The 20,488-nt window shown below is 36.1% G+C and overlaps 1 protein-coding gene across 1 annotated transcript in view; it reads left to right on the top strand.

Annotated features, from left to right (window-relative positions):
- Window positions 1-17,588, top strand: part of BRCC3 (BRCA1/BRCA2-containing complex subunit 3) — a 48,827-nt gene extending 31,239 nt beyond the window's left edge. The window contains exons 8-11 of the mRNA XM_007993207.3: window positions 10,487-10,618; window positions 11,163-11,206; window positions 14,499-14,668; window positions 15,766-17,588. Coding sequence (XP_007991398.1) covers window positions 10,487-10,618; window positions 11,163-11,206; window positions 14,499-14,650 — 328 coding nt within the window. The 3' untranslated portion in view covers window positions 14,651-14,668; window positions 15,766-17,588. The remainder of the gene's footprint in view (window positions 1-10,486; window positions 10,619-11,162; window positions 11,207-14,498; window positions 14,669-15,765) is intronic.
- Window positions 17,589-20,488: the final 2,900 nt, after the last annotated feature.

The following is a 20,488-nucleotide window of genomic DNA, read 5'->3' as shown; positions in this document are numbered from 1 at the left end:
GATATGAATCTAATTTTATCTCTTTCTAAATGGTAATCCACCTGTTCCAAAACCATTGTTTAAGAAGTTTATGTTAGGTGGGCACAGTGGCTCATGTCTGTAATCCCAGCACTTTGGGAGGCTGAGGCACGCGGATCACTTGAGGTCAGGAGTTTGAGAGCAGCCTAGCCAACATGGTGAAACCCCATCTCTACTAAAAATACAAAAATTAGCCAGGCATGGTTTGCCTGTAATCCCAGCTACTTGGGAGGCTGAGGCAGTAGAATTGCTTGAACCTGGGAGGTGTAGGTTGCAGTGAGCCGAGATCGTGCCACCGCCCTTCAGCCTGGGCGACAGAGCGAGGAAAAATAATAATAATAATAATAATAAAAGCTTATCTTCATGTCAACAATTTTACATGGCACCTTTTACCATATAGGAAAGCTCCCTATTCACTTGGATCTATTTCTTAACTTTCTATTCTGTCTGTCCATTTAGTTACCATCGCATTAATTATAGTGGCTTTATTGTATGTTTTATTATCCGTAAGGCTAGTCTCCATTGTAGCTTTTCTTTTCTCAGTGTTTCAGTGTTTCCCTGACTATTCTTTTTTTCATTTTTATTTTTTATTTTTTATTTTTATTTATTTTTTTGAGACAGCGTCTCGTCCAGCCGTCCAGGCTGGAGTGCAGTGGTGCGATCTTGGCTCACAGCAGCCTCTGCCTCCCGGGATCAAGCTATTCTGTCTCAGACTCCTGAGTAACTGGGATTACAGGCACGCACCATCATGCCTGGCTAATTTTTGTATTTTTAGTGGAGACAGGGTTTCACCATGTTGCCCAAGCTGGTCTTGAACTCCCAAGCTGGTCTCAAACTCCCAACCTTGCGTGATCTGCCCATCTCGGCCTCCCAAAGTGCTAGGATTACAGGCGTGAGCCCAGGCTTGAGCCACCACGCCCGTCTAAGACCCTGACTATTCTTACATGTTTGGTTTTTCATGTGAACCTTACTATCAACTTGTCTAGCTCCAAATAAAATCTTTTTGATATTTCCATTGAGATTGTGTTAAATTTATAAATTAATTGTGATGTTGCATCATCCTATCCAAGAGCACTGGCTGTCTTTCTATTTGCTGTAGTCTACTTTTATGTCTTTCAGGAGTGTTGTTTTTCTCATATAGGTTTTGCATATGTCTTACTGAAATTTATTCTTAAGCATTTATCTTCTTTTTTGCTTTGTGAATGTTTTTTTTTTTCTATTGCATCCTCTGTTTTTTGCTTGTATATTTGAAGGCTATTATATTAATCATAAGTGCTATCAGAAATATTATTAAATTTAATTTTTTGTTCTTTGAGTTAATTATACCTTTATTTCCCTAGAGCTTTCCAGATAAGTATCACACCCCATCTGCAAATAGTTTTACTTATTTCCCAATTCCTAAACCTCTAATTGATTCCTTAAATATAACTGTATTGCCTAATATTTCTTTAGAACATTAAATAGTAGTGGAAATAGTAGATAATCTTATGATTTTTGATGAAAAAGTACTAAACAAAATATTAGCAAACATAATCCTGTCTTTTTGAGGAACACAAAGTTGGTTAAATAGTAGGAAATCTATAAATATAACATACCATATTAATAGGACTAAGGAAAACCATAATTTGCCTCTGTAGATACTGAAAAACTTGACAAAATCTAATACCTATTCCTGATGAAAACAGAATACAAGGGCAAAAGTAGGAATTTATGCATACTTTCTTAATATGAAAAGGATATATACTTTATTTCTTTTTTCCCTTGGTTATGTTAGCCAGTGGTGTGTCAATTTTGTTATTTTTCCCTGAAACACTGATTTTTATTTAGTTATTTGTTTTCTATTCCCAACCTTACTACTTTTGCTTTTATGTTCATTATTTCCTTCCTTATGTTTCATTTTGGTCATTTTGTTGTGCTTTATCTTAGCATTTGGAGTTTGGAATTTAATGAGTATATTTTTTATCTTTCATTATTATTGATGTAATGCTTAAGGCTATGAATTTTCCACTGATCTTTGCTTTAAATATATCTCATAGATGCTAAGTAGTATTTTCATTTTTATTATTATTTTTTAAAGTTATTTGATTTTAGCACTCACCCATTTTGCTTCCTTTCAATTTGGTATCATGGTGTAGCTATTCTAAAATGATCCTGCTCCCTAATGCCCTCAGAATAAAGCCCTCAACCTGCAGCCCTTCATGGTTTGCTTATTTCTCCAGCTATGTTCTCTCTCTGTCATATGCTCACTCTACCTACAGTTTCCTTTTTCCTTATACCACCTGGCCAATGTCTAGTCATTTTTGAAGATGAAGATCAAATTTAGGAATCCTTCTCTGATAATTCTCAACTCCCGATACCATCCCAGTTAAGCATTCCTCCTGGAAACTTAATAAAATCATATACTTCCTTTTTGTAATACATATTATATTTTAATATTTTGTTCTTCTACTAACATTGTAAGATCCTTGAAGGAAGGTATGCCTTTTTATTACTTTTCCTGTGGTGTTCAGTAAATATTTGTTTAGTGTCCCTTCAGCTGTAGATTTCAAAACTAGTATTGTAATACATACATTCTGACCTGTGAGCTCTAGCATACTCTAGAACTTCTTTGTCATAAACTTTGGTTGGTTGCTTGGTGTTAGCTTTTCAATTGAAGTGTAACACACAGAAAAGTACACAAATTACAAGTGTCCAGCTCGATCAGTTTTCACAAAATGAAAACACCTATGCAACCATAACCCAGATCAGCTCCATGAAGTTTTACAAAGTGAACATGCCTGTGAAACTGTATTACATATCAAGAAATAGAACCTTACCAGCCCTCCAGTAGCCTCCTTTGTGGCTCCTCTCAGTTGTTATGCCCTCGTTTTTTTCCCAAAGGTAACCATTATCCTAACCTCTAACAACACAGATTAATTAATTTTGTCTGTTTTTGAATTTTGTATAAATGGGAAAATACGGTAAGTACAACTTTATGTGTGGCTTCTTTCACTCTGTTATGTTGCGTATTGGTAGGTGGTTCTTATTTATTGCTGTGTAATATTTCATTGTTGGAATTTACCACAATTTACCTCATGTATAAGTCACATTCATTTTTCTTTAACTTTCTTAGTACTTCAAAAGAATTCCAATATGTTCTGGATACAAGCTGTCAGCTATACCTATTCCAAGTATCTACTCTCTCACCCTGACCTGATTTTCACTACCTTAATGGTATCATTTGAGGAGCCTAAGTTGTTTATTTAATATAATAGTCCAAATTATCTTTTTATCTTCTCGGTCTAGTGCTTTTTAGTGTCCTATACTATTTAAGAAATCTTTCCCTATCTGAAAGAGATGCTTCAGTATTTCACCATTCATGCTTAAATCTACAATCTACTTAGTGTTAACTTTAGGATATGATGTGGGATGTGAGTTGACGTTCCCTTTTTCCCATGTGTATATCCAATTGACCTGGCACCATTTATTGCTGCCCTGCCACTTTGCCTTAAACCAATTGTCCTTATATATATGGTTATGTTTCTGAACTCTAGGCAATTCTGTTTTGTCTATGTGTCTATCCTTGTGTCAGTAACACACTTTATTAATTGCTGTAGCTTTATAATAAGTCTTGATAATATGTGGTAACGTTTGTTCTCCCCTTTGTTGTTATTCTTCAAGACCATCTTGGCTATTCTTCGCCCTTTGTAAACCCATATAAATTTTAAAATCGGCTTGTTGATTTCCACAAGAAAACTTGCTGAAACATGTCAGCTGAGATTTGATTGGAATAGAATTGAATCCATTCATCCATTTGATGTATTCCTCCATTTATTTAGATTTTAATTTCTCTATCTTTTGTATTTTTCTGTGAAACATCTGAAAAGATTGTGCACATTTTTCATTTAAATTATTCTTGGGAATTTGGTGTTTTATGTTATTGTAATTAGTATCTTTTCATAATTTTGCAGTTGGTACTGGTTATTTAGATAGCAAATTGATATATGTATATTGGCTTTATATCCAGCAGCCTTATGGATATAAATGTACTTATTAATTCTAATGATTTATCTGCAGATTTTATTTCCTTGGGATTTTCTGTGTAAACAGTCATGTCTTCCATAAACAAGGGCAATTTAATTTCACCCTTTCCAATCTTTACACATTTTTATTTCTCTTTCATGCCTTATTATACTGGCTCAGTCTTCCAGTAAAATTTATACATAAAACATAAAGAGAATGCTTCAAAATTTCCCAGTTATCGCTGGTGTTTAATTTAGCTTTTCTGTAGTTAGCCTCTATTATATTAAGGAAGTTCCCTTGTATTCCTAGTATTCTAAGCCTCTTTTTTATGACTGAATGTTGAATTTTATCAAATGCTTCTTCTGCATTTATTAAGATAATCATGTGATTATTTGCCTTAATGTAGTAAGTCTCATAAACTGATTTCTGAATCTTAACCCAGCTTTGCATTTGTTAGTCACTGTATATTATCTCTTTAGTGTATTCACTAGGCTACTCTTTTTAGGAATTCTATATCTTTGTTCATAAATAAGATTGATCCATAATTTTCTTTTCTTTAAACACCTTTGCTAGATTTTGATATCATGGTTATGCTGGCTGTATAGTACAAAGTAGAAAATGTTCCCACATCTCGATTTTCTGAAATGTTTTGTGTAAGTTTGGATTTTTTCTTTAAATGTTTGGTAGAATGTAACAGATTAGCAATGTCAGTGTGGAGTTTTCTTTGTGAAAAGTTTTAAATTATAAGTTCAGTTTCTTTAAAATATGTAGGATTATTCTGATTTTCTGTATCTTTTTAGTTTTGGCAAGTTGTGCTTTTCTAGGAATTTATCCTAGAACTTTAGTTTACATGGTTCACAATATCTTCTTACTATCCTTTTAAAGTTTGTAGGATCCGAAGTGATTTCCCCTTTTTTATTCCTTACATTAGTAATTTTTGTGTTCTCTGTTTTTACCTTGATCAGTCTTGGTGGGGGTTTATTAATAAACATATCAGTCTTTTCAAAAGAGCCATAAATATCCTTTTAAGCACTGCTTTGGGTACATCCATAATTTTTATTTTTTAAAAGAACTATCCTTCAGTTCAAAGTATTTCCCTTGTGATATTATTACCTTTGTGATTTACTTTGATGCAGGTGTTACTTAGAAATATATTATTAAATTTCAAAGCATTGGATGATTTCACACATAAGATGACATCAACACATGCTGCCCCTATATCTCACTGAACTCAACTATATACTCTGGAAAGAATGCCAAGCCTAGCTATTTGTGAACTCTGGAATGTAAATAACAGGCAGTTTGGAGAAGGGCCCCAAAGCTTAAAATACCACAGAAGTGGGGATATAAACAAGATCCAAAGTCTCATAACTTAATATCCAAAATAACCAGGACATAAACCAAAATTATTTAACATATTAAGAACCACAGAAATCTCATCTTGTATGGGAGAAGATAATCAACAGATACAAAAGGCAAGATGACACTTATACTGGAAATATCTGACAAGACTTTAAAAGCTGCCATTATGAAAATGTTCAAGCTATCAGTCACAAAAATGTTGCAACAAATATTTAAAAAGAAAGTATCAGATAAGAAATAGATGATAAAAAAGAAGCAAATGTAAATTTTACAACTGAAAAAATATAATAACCAAAATTTTTAAACTCTAGATTAAAAGTGAGAATGCAATGGAAATGCCAGAGGAAAGAGTCAGTAACTTGAAGATAGATCAACAGAATTATCTAAGCTGGATAACAGATAGAAAAGACTGGAAAAAAAGGGACAGAGTTTCAGAAAGGATAGATATAAAAATCAGTGCAGTAGAACTGTGAGTCCATAAGTCAACCTGTACATTTCTCGTCAGTTGATCTTCAACAACTGTGCCATGATAATTCAACAGGGAAAGAAGAGGCAATTCAACAAATGGTGCTGGGACAGCTAGATAACCACATGCAAAAAGAATAAAGCTGGACCACTATCCTCACCCAATATACAAAAATTAAAATGGATCAAAGATCTAAATAGAAGAGCTAAAACAATAAAACTTTAGAAGAAAACGTAGGGGTACATCTTCATGACCTTCAATTTGGCACTAGTTTCTTAAATATGACATCAAATGCACAAGGGAGAAAGGAAGAAAACACCAGACAAATTGGATTTGATAAAAATTAAAAACTTTAGTGCATCACAGCACATTATCAAGAAGGTGAAAAAAACAACCTACAGAACCAGAAAAATAGTGACAAATTACAAAAAGCAGTCTCCCCTTATCTTTGGGGAATATGTTCCAAGAACCCCAGTGGAGGCCTGAAACCACAGATAGTACCAACCCCTATTACCCCATGTTTTCTTATACATACACACCTGTGATAAAGTTTAGTATAATTAGGCACAGTATGAGATTAACAACACCAATAATAAAATAGAACAATTATAACAATATATTGTTTACAATTTCAAAGATAGAAGATTTGTTCTTACTATAGGTCTTAGCAACATTATCATATGATGTTTTTGCTTTTTTTTTTTAAGTTGTATACTTTCATCATTTCACTTAAAGGAAGCACTTTAGGGCTTCTCTTTGGCATAGCAGAACTGCTAACATTACTACTCATATGTTCTGGGGCCATTATTAAGTAAAATAAGGGTTATTTGAACGTAAGAACTACAATACCATGACAGTCAATCTAAAACCAAGATGGTTACCAAGTGACTAATGGGCAGGTAGCATATACAAGGTGGATCAGATGGACAAAGGGCTGATTCATATCCTGGGCAGGTTAGAGCAGGATGGCGTAAGATTTCATCATGCTACTCAGAAAGGTCTGTAACTTAAAGCTTATGAATTGTTTATTTCTAGAATTTTTCATCTAATATTTTTGGACTGTGGTTGACCACAGATAACTGAAACCATAGAAAGTAAAACAAAGGATAAGGGAGGACTACACATATGATAATGGTATAGCATCCAGAATAGGTAAATAGTTCTTACAACTCAAAAATAAAAGGGCATACACTTCAATTTAAAAATAAGCATTCAACACAGGACTGGAATTCCTAGCCAAAACAATTAGGCAAGAACAAGAAATAAAAGGCATCCACATTGGAAAGGAAGATGTAAGTTTATCTCTCTGTTCATACATGAAATATATGTGAAAAACTCACAAAACTGTTAGAACTAATAAGCAAAAAGAAAGTCGCAGGATACAAAAATCAACAAACCAAAATCTATTTTATTTGCATATACTAACAGCAAATAATCCGAAAAGAAAATTTAGAAAGTCTCATTTACAATAATATCAAAAAGAATAAAATAATTAGGCATAAACTTAATCAAGGAGGTGAAAAACTTATATATTCAAAACTACAAAATGTTGCTGAAAGAAGTTACAGATACAAATAAATGGAGAGACATCTCACGTTCATGGATTGGATAACGATATTGTTAAGATATCACTACTCAAAGTGATTTATAGATTTAATGCAATCACTGTAAACATCCCAATGGTTTGCTTTTTTTTTTTTTTTTAAGGAGTCTCACTGTGTCACCCAGGCTGGCCATTTTAAAAATAGAAGAATCTATCCTAAAGTTGACATAGAATCTCAGGGGACCTTGAATAGCCAAAACAATTTCAAAAAAGAACAAATTTGGACAATTCACGCTGCCTGATTTCAAAAGTAACTACAAAGCTACAGTAATCAAAACAGTGTGCTATCAATGAAACAGAATGGTGAGCCCAGATTTAAACCCTTGCATATATGGTCAAGCAAACTTCAACAAGGATGCCAACACCACTAAATTGGAAAAAGACAGTCTCTTTAATAAACGATATTGGAAAAATGGAATATTCACATGCAAAAGAAAAAAGCTGGACCCTTATCTTACACCATATATAAAACTTAAATGAATTAAAGACCAAAACATAAGACCCCAAACTACAAAACTAGCAGAAAACATAGGGAAAAAGCTTCATGACACTGGATTTGACAATAATTTCTTGAATATGACACCAAAAGCACAGCTAACAAAAGCAAAAATAGACAAATGAGACTACATCAAACTTTAAAACTTCTGTGCATAAAAAGAAACAATGAAATGAGTGAAAAGGCAACCTATGGAATGGGAGAAAATATTTGCAAATCATATATTTAATAAGTGGTTAATATCTAGAATATATAGAAAACTCCAACACTCAACAACAAAAAAAACCTGACTTTAAAATAGGCAAAGGACTTAAAGTGATATTTCTCTTGGCCAATAAGCATATGAAAGAGTGCTCAATATCACTAATTGTCAGAGAAATGCAAATCAAAACCACAATGAGATATCACCTCACACCCATTATGACAGCAACTATCTAACAAAATCAGAAAATAACAAGTGTTGGGAATATGGAGGAGTTGGAACCCTTGCACATTATTGTTGAGATTGTAAAGTGGTGCAATAAGCATGTGGTTTCTTTAAAAACTAAAAAATAGATCTACTATATGATCCACCAGTCTCACTTCTTGGGTGTATATCCAAAAGAATTAAAAGCAAGACCTCAAATAGGTATTTACATACCTATGTTCACAGCATTATTCATAATAGTCTAGAGGTAAAAGCAACCCACATGTCCATTAATGGATGAATGGACCAACAAAATGCAATGTAACATATAATGGAATACTATGCAAACTTAAAAATAAAGGAAAACCTGTTACAACCTGCAGCATGAAGGAACCCTGAGAATATTATGCTAAGTGAAATAAGTTATTCACAAAAGAACAAATGCAGCATTTTTCTATTTATATAAGGTGTCTAATGATCATAGATATACGAAGTAGAATGGTGGTCACTAGGGGCTGGGAGAAGGGAGAAAGGGAAGTTGTTTAATGGGTATAGAGTTTCAGTTCTGCAAGATGAGAATGTTTTGAAGATCTGTTTCATAACAATGTTAATATACTTACATTACTGAACTGTATACTTAAAATGGTTAAAATAGTAAATTTTATTTTTTAAGCACAATTAAATTAAAAAGAAAAAAAACCCAAATGGACATTGTAAAACTGGAAAATACCTAAAATTAAGAAATCATCGTAGGGACTAGCAGCAGACTCAGGTATAGCAGAAGGGATCAGTGAGCACAAATGTTAATAAAATATACCCTAAGTGAAGCAAAGAGTTAAAAAAAAAAAAAAAAAAGAGAATGAAATAGCAGAATGGTGTGTGACAGAACTGTGAGGCAGTATGAACCATTTTAATTTACATGTAATTGGAGCACCAGAAGTAGACAAAGAATGCCTAAAGAGATAGTGGCTAAGAATTCTCTAAAAACTGATTCATACCCATAGATTCATGAATCTCAGCCAATCAAAAGCAATATGAATACAAGCAAACTAAAATAGGTACATTATAGCAGCTAAAGGAATAAAAGATATATTACAAATAGTGGAGCAATAAAACGATAAGAATGATGACTGACTTCTCGTCAGAACCCTGGGAGGCTGGAAGATGATGGGGTGACATCTTTAATGTGCATGAAGAAAACTATCAATCCCAGACATTTTTATGGAAAAAAGCAGGCAGAATCTGGAGAATTCACTACAAGAAATATTAAAAGTTCTTCAGACTGAAAATATATGATTTTAGATGGAAGCATACCCTGACTACTTGGGTGTGGGGAGGGGAGGGCTTGTAATGCCCCATCATTTGTGTGCCATCTAGGTTGTGGTATGGGGACTAGGCATGTTCTGCTGGGATGGGGAAGCTAGATCTTAAGCTGCCTTACCACCATGTGCCAGTGCGGCCTCACAGTGCCAGGGGCCTTCAACCTGAATTCTCCACTGAACCCGCTGGTAGGTAGAGTTTAGGTGTATTTGGGGTGATAAGTGGGTAGAGGTAGACTGGTTGGCCTTAGTAACAAACATTTCTGTTTCTCCCATTCTAGCATGAACATGTGAATATTTGTGAATTTCTTACCTATTTCCCCCCAGGGGAGAAAATGGGAAGTGAGGGCCACTGGTAAACACTGAGTTAGAACAAGTGAGTAATCCCACCTACATAATGAATGTGATGGAGCCATTGAAGAGTCTGTAGTTCCTCTTCTCCAGACTTTTGTGATTAATTTGTTCAACCTCACTGGCAACTTCTTGACTGAAAACAGTATTAATTAGCTATTTCCCCTGACTGGGGAGCAGACCTAAGGACCTTGAACTCTCAAGGCTTCTCTTAAATTTACAGAAGTGGCCTTACATTCTCTATGGGACTAGGGAATACTGGCTCTGCAAACGGGCTTTTAGTTTGTTCTCCAGACAAACCCGATTTGAACTCTATCCACTTTAAAGTTGTGTCACTAAATGAATTACACAATGCTTAATCTTTGAAGTACGCCATATTCCAAATTTTCAATTAAAACTGTAGAGAACTTCTGATTATGACAACTCAGGGTTTAAAAACTGACCTGAACTGATTGCCTCACAGGTATGAGAGAATCGAAATCCCAATCCATATTGTACCTCATGTCACTATCGGGAAAGTGTGCCTTGAATCAGCAGTAGAGCTGCCCAAGATCCTGTGCCAGGAGGAGCAGGATGCGTATAGGAGGATCCACAGGTAGAGACCCTCTTCACTCCTCTTCTCTACTTCTCAGGACCTAGTCTCTCTTTTCTTCTTCTGTCCTTTTATCTTTAGCAGCTCAACTCTTGAGGCCCCTTTCCTTTTGCCTCTCTGGGAAAGCTTTCTAGCAGTCTCCAATCATAATGTTTCTCACATTGTATGATAATTTCTTCAACATTTGTTTTTCTCCTGCTTACTTTGGATGTTTCAAGGGCAAGGATACTTTCTTTTTTGGTTGAGAAAAGAGGATAATCCACAACATCTTAATCCTGTTGCCAAGCACTAGGTTTTGCCCAATAAATTTGTACTAAGTCAGAGCTTTGGTGAGAGACAGCAATTTCAAAATTATCACTTTGAATTATCTTTGAATAAAATCACATCCCCCAAATCATCAGGAAGTTAATATTGGGGATTTAAATACTACATATTCATCTAATACAGTTGGCAACGGTGTGATGCAATTTATGGTTGGTTTAGTCCATGACCATTTTGCTTTCCCTTCAGTGCTGCTTTGCCACTAACCTACTCTATTTTCTTTTAGCCTTACACATCTGGACTCAGTAACCAAGATCCATAATGGCTCGGGTAAGAATTTTTTCTTGAGTACTCAGCATTTTTTCTGAGTATTTCCCTGAAATACTCAGCTGACAGAAGCAAATTTAGTTTAAGTGAGTGAAGTGATGGGTACAAGTTGTCCTCAGATTTCCTTTCCCAAGGGTTTTCCTGATCCTGATCCCAACATTTCTTTTGAACTCTGGGGATCCATGAATACTATAAATACAGCTTAGAGTAAGACAGGAGGAAAGACAGGAAAGAGCTTTATGATAGACCTACTCAGTGATATACTGGCACACGTTTAACAACCAGTTCTCAAGGAGCAGGAGGTTTGTTCCTGATTTGTTGTGTTTGGCGGTTTCTGTGGTGTAATGCCCCTGGCATGGCTGGTTTCAAGCAACTAACATGGCATCAACTAGCTTACAAACTTCTTGGAATTTTAATAGTTGGCTTTTGTGAGCTGGCATGAATTGGTTCCAGGTTAACACTACCAGGGCCTGTCATGGTGGGAATTGAAAGAGATGGATGGATAGACAGATAGACAGATAAAAGGGAAGGCATGAGGGAGAAAATCTTTTGATGTCAATAAATATAAAAGTAATTTTTATGCAAGGCAAAGGAACAAAAAGCTGAATACAATATTCATACTAATTCACTTGTCCCTAACATACACATTTCCCCAGCCGCACTTTCTGTCTGAGTAACCCTGACTTCTGGGTCATTCTGTGCACTCTTCCCCAGTTACTTGCAAAGTCACCAGTGAGGAAGAAAGGGAGGCTTTTGAGTGTTATAGACAGTTACTTTTCAAAGAAAAGGAGAAATGGCTTGGTCTATCTGTCCCATAATTTTGGTCTCAGGATAAAACATGACAAAGTTAAAAGTTGGTAATGTATGATATATAACCATATTCTAAAGCCACAGTAATTTAAAAAGTATAAATAATAGCTCAAAATAAACAAATAGATCAGTGGAACTGAACAGAGTCCAGAGATAGGCCTATGTATATATAAGAATTTATATTTAACAAAGATATTACTTTAAATAAATGAAAAAAGCATGAATTATTTATTAAATAGGATTGGGACAGTTCACTTCTTTGTTCATTCAGGAAACATTTGAGTGCTATTCTAGGCACTGAGGTACAGTGCTGAGCAAAAGAGACAGTCTTAACCTTCATGGAGTTAACATTCTTTTATTTCCATTTGGGGGAAAATGGATTCCTACCTAATACCCTGCACAAAAAATAAATTCCAGATATATTTAAACTTTTACTATTGTGGTGCAACCACTTTAGAAAAGAGGTTGGCAATTATATTTGCCATATGTCATACCAGTTCCTTTCCTAGGTATATACCTCAAAGAATTGAAAACAGCTGCTCAAAGAAAAACCTGTACACACATGTTTACAGCAGCATTATTCACAATAGCCAAAAGGTAGAAACAACACAAATGTGCATCAGTGGGTGAATGGATAAACTGTGATATATCCGTGTAATGGAGTACAACTCAACAATAAAAAGAACAAACTACTGAAACATGAACAAACAGGATGAGTCTCAAGAACATTGTGCCAGGTGAAGGAAGCATTACACGAAAGGCTACATACTCTATGGTTCCAAATTCAAGAATAAGCAAAACTAATCCGTGGTGTAGTAGCTGCCTGGGGATGAAGGGGCATTGGATGCAAAGGGAACTGCAGAGGGGATTGTTTGAGGGTGGTGGAAATGGTATATATCTTGACTAGCACTGGTTACATGGAATGTCTTAGTTCATTTTGTGTTGTTATGAAGGAATACCTGAGGCTGGGTAATTTATAAAGAAAAGAGGTTTATTTGGCTTTACAGTTTTGCAGACTGAACAAGAAGCATGGTGCTGGCACCTGCATTTGGTGAGGGCTTCAGGCTGCTTCTACTCGTTACAGAAGGCAAAGGGGAGCCTATGTGTTTAGACATCATGTGGCAACAGAGTAAACAAGAGAATGGGAGAAGGGCCAGGCTCTTTTTAACAGCCAGTTCTTGTGGGAACCAACAGAGAAAGAACTCACCCCTGAGGGAGGGCATTAATCTATTAATGAAGGACCCACCCCCATGACCCAAACACCTCACATGAGGCCCCGCCTCCAACATTGGGGGTCAAATTTTAACATGAGGTTTGGGGGGCCAAATATCCAAATTATAACATGGGGTATACATTTGTCAAAACTCATAGAACTGTATACTTTAAATTGGTTCATTTTACTGTCTGTAAATTATACCCACAAAAGCTCATTTTATAAGTTAAAGAAATATAGGAGGAAAATATAAGAATTTTTTTCAGACTCTAGGAAGATGATGGCCTAAGTATAATGTGAAAACCTGAACTCACAAAAGGAAAGACTGACTAAATAAAAATTAAAGACTTTTATGGGCCCCTACAAAAATAAAAATGTTAATTATTATCTTTAAAAGAAGTATGGATTAAGATAAGATGATCAGTTTTTCACCTTTTCAAAGATTAAATTGAGAGACTATTAGGTGAGGATGTGAGGGAAGTGAACAGTCTCACTGTTCCTGGAGATATAATTTGGTACAATCTGGAAAATACTGGATAATTAGTTTTAAATTGTACATGTACTTAGATCTAGCAATTTCACTTAACTGCAGTCTTTAAAATAGCAAAAAACTGGACAGTGGTCATTTCAGTGACAGTCACATATTATGAGAGAGAAAAAGATATTTACATTAGATGGAATTTGTTTTAAAAGAGTACCTTAGAATCTTTGTCTTACCATGAGGCTTACATTCACAGTAAAGCATAAAAGATGGTAACTCCCTTACTCTTCATTCCTCTGTTCTTCATTTTAAAAGAGGAGCTCTCAGGCGTATTCAATTAATGTACATTTCTGCAATATATATAACAGTTTATATGCCTACAGGGCGCTCTGGAAACGTAAGTTGCAGAAGGCAGACTTCTGGCCCATTAGGAGGTTTTGATGGTTTATAGCAAGGGAAGGTCTGAAAGGCTGGAGAAAGGAACCCTTTCGTGGCTCTTAGCCCTTTTGCCTAAGGGAGTAAAGAGCTGGCCATCTTTCTGCCAGGCTTCCGTCTGGCTTATGGATTCAAGATAGCCTCAGAATGGGTATTTTCTATGCTCAGCTCTTCTGTTTTTCCCCTGGCTGGGCCCAGAAAAATTGTTTACCAGTCCTACTTATTACACTTTTTCTACTTCCTTCTCCAACCCCTTTCTGTGCTCATGGTTGGGGGTCTGCTGGTGATGGAGTGGGAACATGCTAGTGGATGGTGCGTTTCCACAATTATTCTCATCTTTATTTTTCCTATTGAAGTGTTTACCAAGAATCTGTGCAGTCAGATGTCGGCAGTCAGCGGGCCTCTCCTACAGTGGCTGGAGGACAGACTGGAGCAAAACCAACAGCATTTGCAGGAATTGCAACAAGAAAAGGAAGAGCTTATGCAAGAACTTTCTTCTCTAGAATAAATCAGGGGACAAAATCGGGTAAAAAACTTCTTTTTCAATTTGTGTACTAAACACAGTCTGAAAATGCACACAGCTCACATCCAGGCAGACAATAGAGTAGTTCTTTTTATATCCCAGTAGATAAGTTTTCACATGCAATCAGCACAGGATGTCTTCCTGACAGTTTAATTAGAGTTCACTGAACCCTCCTACCTATAACTGACCTATAAGGAGCTTATGCAAGAGAATTTAAGTAGAATATGAAAGTTATTTTTAAAAAGGCTATAGGTGGTACATCGGCAAGGAATATCTTAGAATAAAATGTCTGGGGAGTATATTTTAAACATATTTCCCTTTCTTTTAACTTGGAAGTCTTTATTTTCATTTTCAAATACATTCACTCGCTAGAATATTTTATGTTTCAATTTTGTAGGTATGATGCTTATGTTGGACAAGCAAATAATAAATCTAGTGTCAGTGGAAGGAAGCACCCCACCTCTATGCCCTCATTGAGAGGGCAGTGTCTTCCTTCTTAATTTCTAAAATATATGTTCTGAGATACCTATCAAACATTGAATCTCTGAAGGTACTCTTTAAACAAACATGAGTTCTAGCATATTTGACTCTGAAGTAAATTCCTACTGAGCAGATTCTATCTGCCTAGGAATTTCCATTATAGTATAAATGTGTTTCTTCAGAAACATTTAGGATTTAGGATGTAATAAAAATCATGCTTTTAAAAAGTTTGGTTGCATTACTCTTATCATGTAAAAGCACAAATGATAAATGTGTCTTCAGAAAAGACATACTTTTCTGTGTGCTTGTTGCATACTGGAAACAAAGTATACTTGTTGGATACTAGAAGTTAAGTGATAAAGGCTGATTTTGGTTTTTGTTTATCCTTCTTATTTTTCAAATTTCAAAGTGTTGTCCAGAAGCACCTGCATCAGAATCACTTGAAGGTCAAACCCTATCTCTAGGGATAAAACACAGAAATCTGTATGAACTCCTTAGCTGATTCTGGGGCATACTCACATTTGAAAACCACTAGCCTTGAGCATATGGAATGTATATACTATATTGTCCCTAATTTCCCACAGCCACTGTTCTTCTCTATTCTTTTTATTTCCCTATAGGAAAGATGAAAATATCCAGCATAAAGTTACTTAAGATAAATCAATTTTGAAGAAGAAAAACTTGGAGGACTCACATTACCTGACTTCAAGACTTACTAAAAAGCTATAGTAATCAAGATAGATGGTATTGGCAGAGGAACAGACACATAAATCAATGGAACAGATGAGAGAACCCAGAAATAAACCCATATAAATATGCTCAACTGATTTTGAAAAAGTGCAAAAGCAATTCAATGGAGGAAGAATAGCCTTTCTGACAAATTATGCTGGAACAATTAGACACCCATAGCGAGGAGAAAAAAGAACCTCTACTTAAACCTCACATCTTATATAAAATTTAACTCAAAATGTATAATGGACTTAAATGTAATACATAAAACTATATAACTTGGAAAAAAGCCACGGGAGAAAAAGCTTCAGGATCTTGGGCTAGGTGACAAGTTCTTGGACTTTGCCCCAAAAGCACATCCATAAAAGACAAAAACTGATACATTGGACTTCTTAAAAATTTAAAAACTTGTGATTTAAGAAGAGGAAAAGATAAGCTACAGATTGAGATGAATTTGCAAACCATATATCTGATCAATTTGGTACATATAAAGTGTGCTAAAAACAACTGTAGTCAGGCATGGTAGCCCATGCTTATAATCTCACCACTTTAGGAGGCGTGCTTGAGGTCAAGGGTTCCAGACCAGCCTGGGCAAGACAGTGAGACTCTGTCTCTACAAAAATTTTTTTTTTTTAAATTAGCTGGGCACCATGACACACACCAGTAGTCCCAGCTACTAAGGAGACAGGAGGATACTTGAGCCCAGGAGTTTGAGGCTGCATTGAGCTATGATCACACCACCACACTCCAACCTGTATAACAGAGTGAGGCCTTGTCTCAAAAAAGCCACAAAAGCTCAACAATAAAAACAAGCAGTCCAATTAGAAAATGGGCAAAAGACATGAATAGATGTTTCACTGAAGAGGATCTATAGATGGCAAGTAAGCATATGAAAAGCTGTTAAACTCCATAAGTCATGAGGGAATGCAAATTGAAACCACAGTGAGGCTATGACTTACTTATCTGAATGGCTAAAGAAACAATAGTGAAAATACCAAATACCAATGAGGATACAAACTGAATATTTTATACATTGCTAACAGGAATGTAAAATGGTACAGCCACTCTGGAAAAGAGTTTATAAATTTCTTATCAAGTTAAACATAATTTTTTAATCAAGTTAAACATAAGACCCCGCAGTTGTGCTCCTGGACATTCATTCCAGAGAAATGAAAATCTATATTGTACTTGTACCCAAACATTCATAGGAGCTTTATTTGTAATAATCCCAAACTGGAAACAACCCAGATGTCCTACAACAGGTACATGGTTAAACAAACCATCCATAACTTGCAATACTACTCTGGAATGAAAAGGAACTAACTGTTGATACAAGAACATGGTTGTACCTCAGGGGTATTATGGTGAACAAAAAAGCCAGTCTCAAATGGTCACATACTGTATGATTGCATTTATATAATATTCTTGAGGTGACAAAATTATTGAAATGAAGAACAGATTAATGGTTGCCAGGGATAGGAATTGGAGGGGGTGTGGGATATGTATGACTGTAAAGAGATGACGCAAGGAGTTCCTTTGTGCTGATGGAACAGTTCTGTGTGATTATGATGATTATGATGTTGATTATAGCATTTGATTATGAGGTTAAGCACATGAATCTATACCTGTGCTGAAGTTGTATGGACCTACATACACACAAATGAATGCATGTAAAATCTGGTGATACTGAATAAAGTCTGTAGTCTAGATAGCAGTATAATATCATTGTCAATATCTTGGATATGAAGTTGTGCTATAGTTACAAAACTGTACCACTGGAGGAAACTGGGTAATGGATACATGGGACTCTGTACTATTTTTGCAACTATAAGTATATAATTATTGCAAAATGAAAAGTTGTAAGTTTTAAGTAAGAAACTGGGACGTATGGTACCTATTTTATGAAGTAAGAAAAGGGTGATAGAAAATTTGAGGGGAATAAAACAATTGGAATATTTTTACAGGCCAACCTTTAGCACAAGTCCTTTTCCTTTTCTGGGTTTCATTTTCTTTAGGAATAGAATGAGATTAGAGTAGTTGACCACCAAGGTTTCTTTTAGCTCAGTGTCCAGTCTTTAAAAGTGTTGAGCATCACAAAAAACAGTGGTGTGAACAAGATGTATCATTATTTTCCCAGCTGCACCAATCTGGCTTACCTTTACACAACCCTGTATCCCCTTATGAACACTAGATTCTCTATATTCAGTCACATCCAAGGGTCTCATGGTAACTGCATATACTTGTTCTCTCTGCCAAAGTCACCAATGATCTCCACACAGTGAAAGTCAATAGTTGCTTCTCCCATCCTTAATGAACCTCTCAGTATTGACACAGTTGGTTACTCCTCCCTGAAATCTACTTCCTTGGCTTCTCTTATTTTCTTCTCTGGCCAGTCTTCCTGTTGTTCTTTTCTTCTCTAGCTGTTCCTTCTCAAATTCATTCATAGACTTCTCTATCTTTGCTTACCTATATGCAGTTGACATACAAATCTGTATTTGTCCATGCCTCTATCTGAACTCCAGACCTACATTTCCACCTCTCTACTGGACATTTCACTTGGTTGTGTTTTTAAATTTCTAAAAATTTTTTTTTTTTTGAGGCAGGGTCTCACTGTTGCCCAGGCTAGAGTGCAGTGGCATGATCATGGCTCACTGCAGCCTCAACTTCCTGACCTCAGCCTCCTAAGTAGCTGGGACTACAGGCATGCACCACCATGCCTCACTCATTTTTTTGTATTTTTTTGAAGTGACAGGGTTCCACCACATTGCCCAGGCTGGTGGCAAACTACTGGGCTCAAGCAATCCACCTGCCTCGGCCTCCCAAAGTGCTAAGGTTACAGGCACGAGCCACCGTGCCTGGCCTCCACTTGGCTGCCTTAATGGCACATAAAAATTAATATATCTAAATCTGAAATCATAGTTTTCAATCTAAACTATATTCCCTTCCAACATTTCTTACCTCAGTGAATAGTGAATGTAACATCTATTTGCACAAACTGGAAACCAAATAGACATTCTTAACACCTCTCTCCATTACCTTCTAAACTACTTATATTGATAGAGTTATAGCAATTTGAAATTCTTTTTCTAACCTAGTAATCTGAGTAATTTGTAGGATAAGCATGTCAGGGGAGGGGCAGGTACATGGAGGTGTCAGTGCCTGATGGCTGAGGAAGCAGGCTGGGATTACTGCGTGGAGGTATCAAAGTTTCCAGCTTTGTGGCTCCGTGGTTGGGTGGAGGGGCAGGGGGAGAGATCCAGTGGAAGCCATGTTGTGCCAGTGCCCTCAGGGTGAGGAGGCAGCCAGCAATGTGCTACATTAGGCAAATAACTAAATTGATTGAGCGAAGAAGTAAATCTGTTGAGGAAAATGGGAGCTAGGTTTCTCAGTGTCAGAGAAATTATTTGAAAACATGGAAAGGCCAGGCGCAGTGGATCATGCCTGTAATCCCAGCACTTTGGGAGGCCGAGACGGGTGGATCACGAGGTCGGGAGATCGAGACCATCCTGGCTAACACAGTGAAACCCTGTCTCTACTAAAAATTAAAAAAAAAAAAAAAAATTAGCTGGGTGTGGTGGTGGGCACATGTAGTCCCAGCTACTTGGGAAGCTGAGGCAGGAGCATGGCATGAACCTGGGAGGCGCAGCTCGCAGTGAGCCGAGATCTCACCACTACACTCCAGCCTGGGCGACAGAGCGAGACTGTCTCAAAAAAAAAAAAAAAAAAAAAAAAAAAAAAAGGCATGGAAAAGAGGAAGGGTAAAATGAATCTCATGGTATTGGATTAAAATTGGAAAAGAGTTCATTAATATGAACTATTTTTCAAAGGAAAAAGAGTATGTGTTTATGTGTGTGTGTGTGTGTGTGTGTGTGTGTGTATATATGCACACAAACCCTATACATATATATCTCAGAGCTGAGAAAGGTATGTGTATGTGTATTTGTGCATACCTTTCTCAGCTCTGTCCACCAAGACAGACTAAAAGTGACACCCAGTGTCTTTGAGCACACCTAGCACCAAGATGCTGATTTTCAAATCCTCCACTAAAAATGGAATTGAATTGAGAGTCCAGAAATAAGCCCACACATCTACAGTCAACTGATTTTCAACAAGGGTACAAGACTATAGTAGAGAATAGTCTTCAACAACTGGTGAGTGGACAAGTGGATATCCACGTGCAAAATAATGAAGTTGGACCGAGACCCCACACAATATATGAATATTAACTCAAAATGTATTGAAGACTTAAATTCCAGAGCCTAAACAATAAAAACTTTATAAGAAAACAGTAGTAAATCTTTCTGATCTTGGTTTTTGCAATGGATTCTTAGATATGACACCAAAAGTGCAAGCAACGAATAAAAAATAGGCAAATTGGAATTTATGAAAGTTAGAAAATTTTGTGCATCCAAAGACATCAGGACAATGGCAGAAAATATTTGCAAATCCTATGTATAAGAGTCTAGTATGCAAAATATATAAAGAACACTGAAAACAACAAAAACCAAACAGCACAATTCAAAAATGGGCAAAGGACCGAAATAGAAATTTTCCAAAGAAGACCTACAAATTGCGAAGAAGCACATGAAAAGATGCTTGACATTACTAGTCACT

This window comes from Chlorocebus sabaeus, chromosome X (assembly GCF_047675955.1).
Source record: "Chlorocebus sabaeus isolate Y175 chromosome X, mChlSab1.0.hap1, whole genome shotgun sequence".
Classification (NCBI taxonomy): domain Eukaryota; kingdom Metazoa; phylum Chordata; class Mammalia; order Primates; family Cercopithecidae; genus Chlorocebus; species Chlorocebus sabaeus.
Note: the sequence above shows the minus strand (reverse complement) of the source record. Positions and strands in the feature narration are given on the sequence as shown.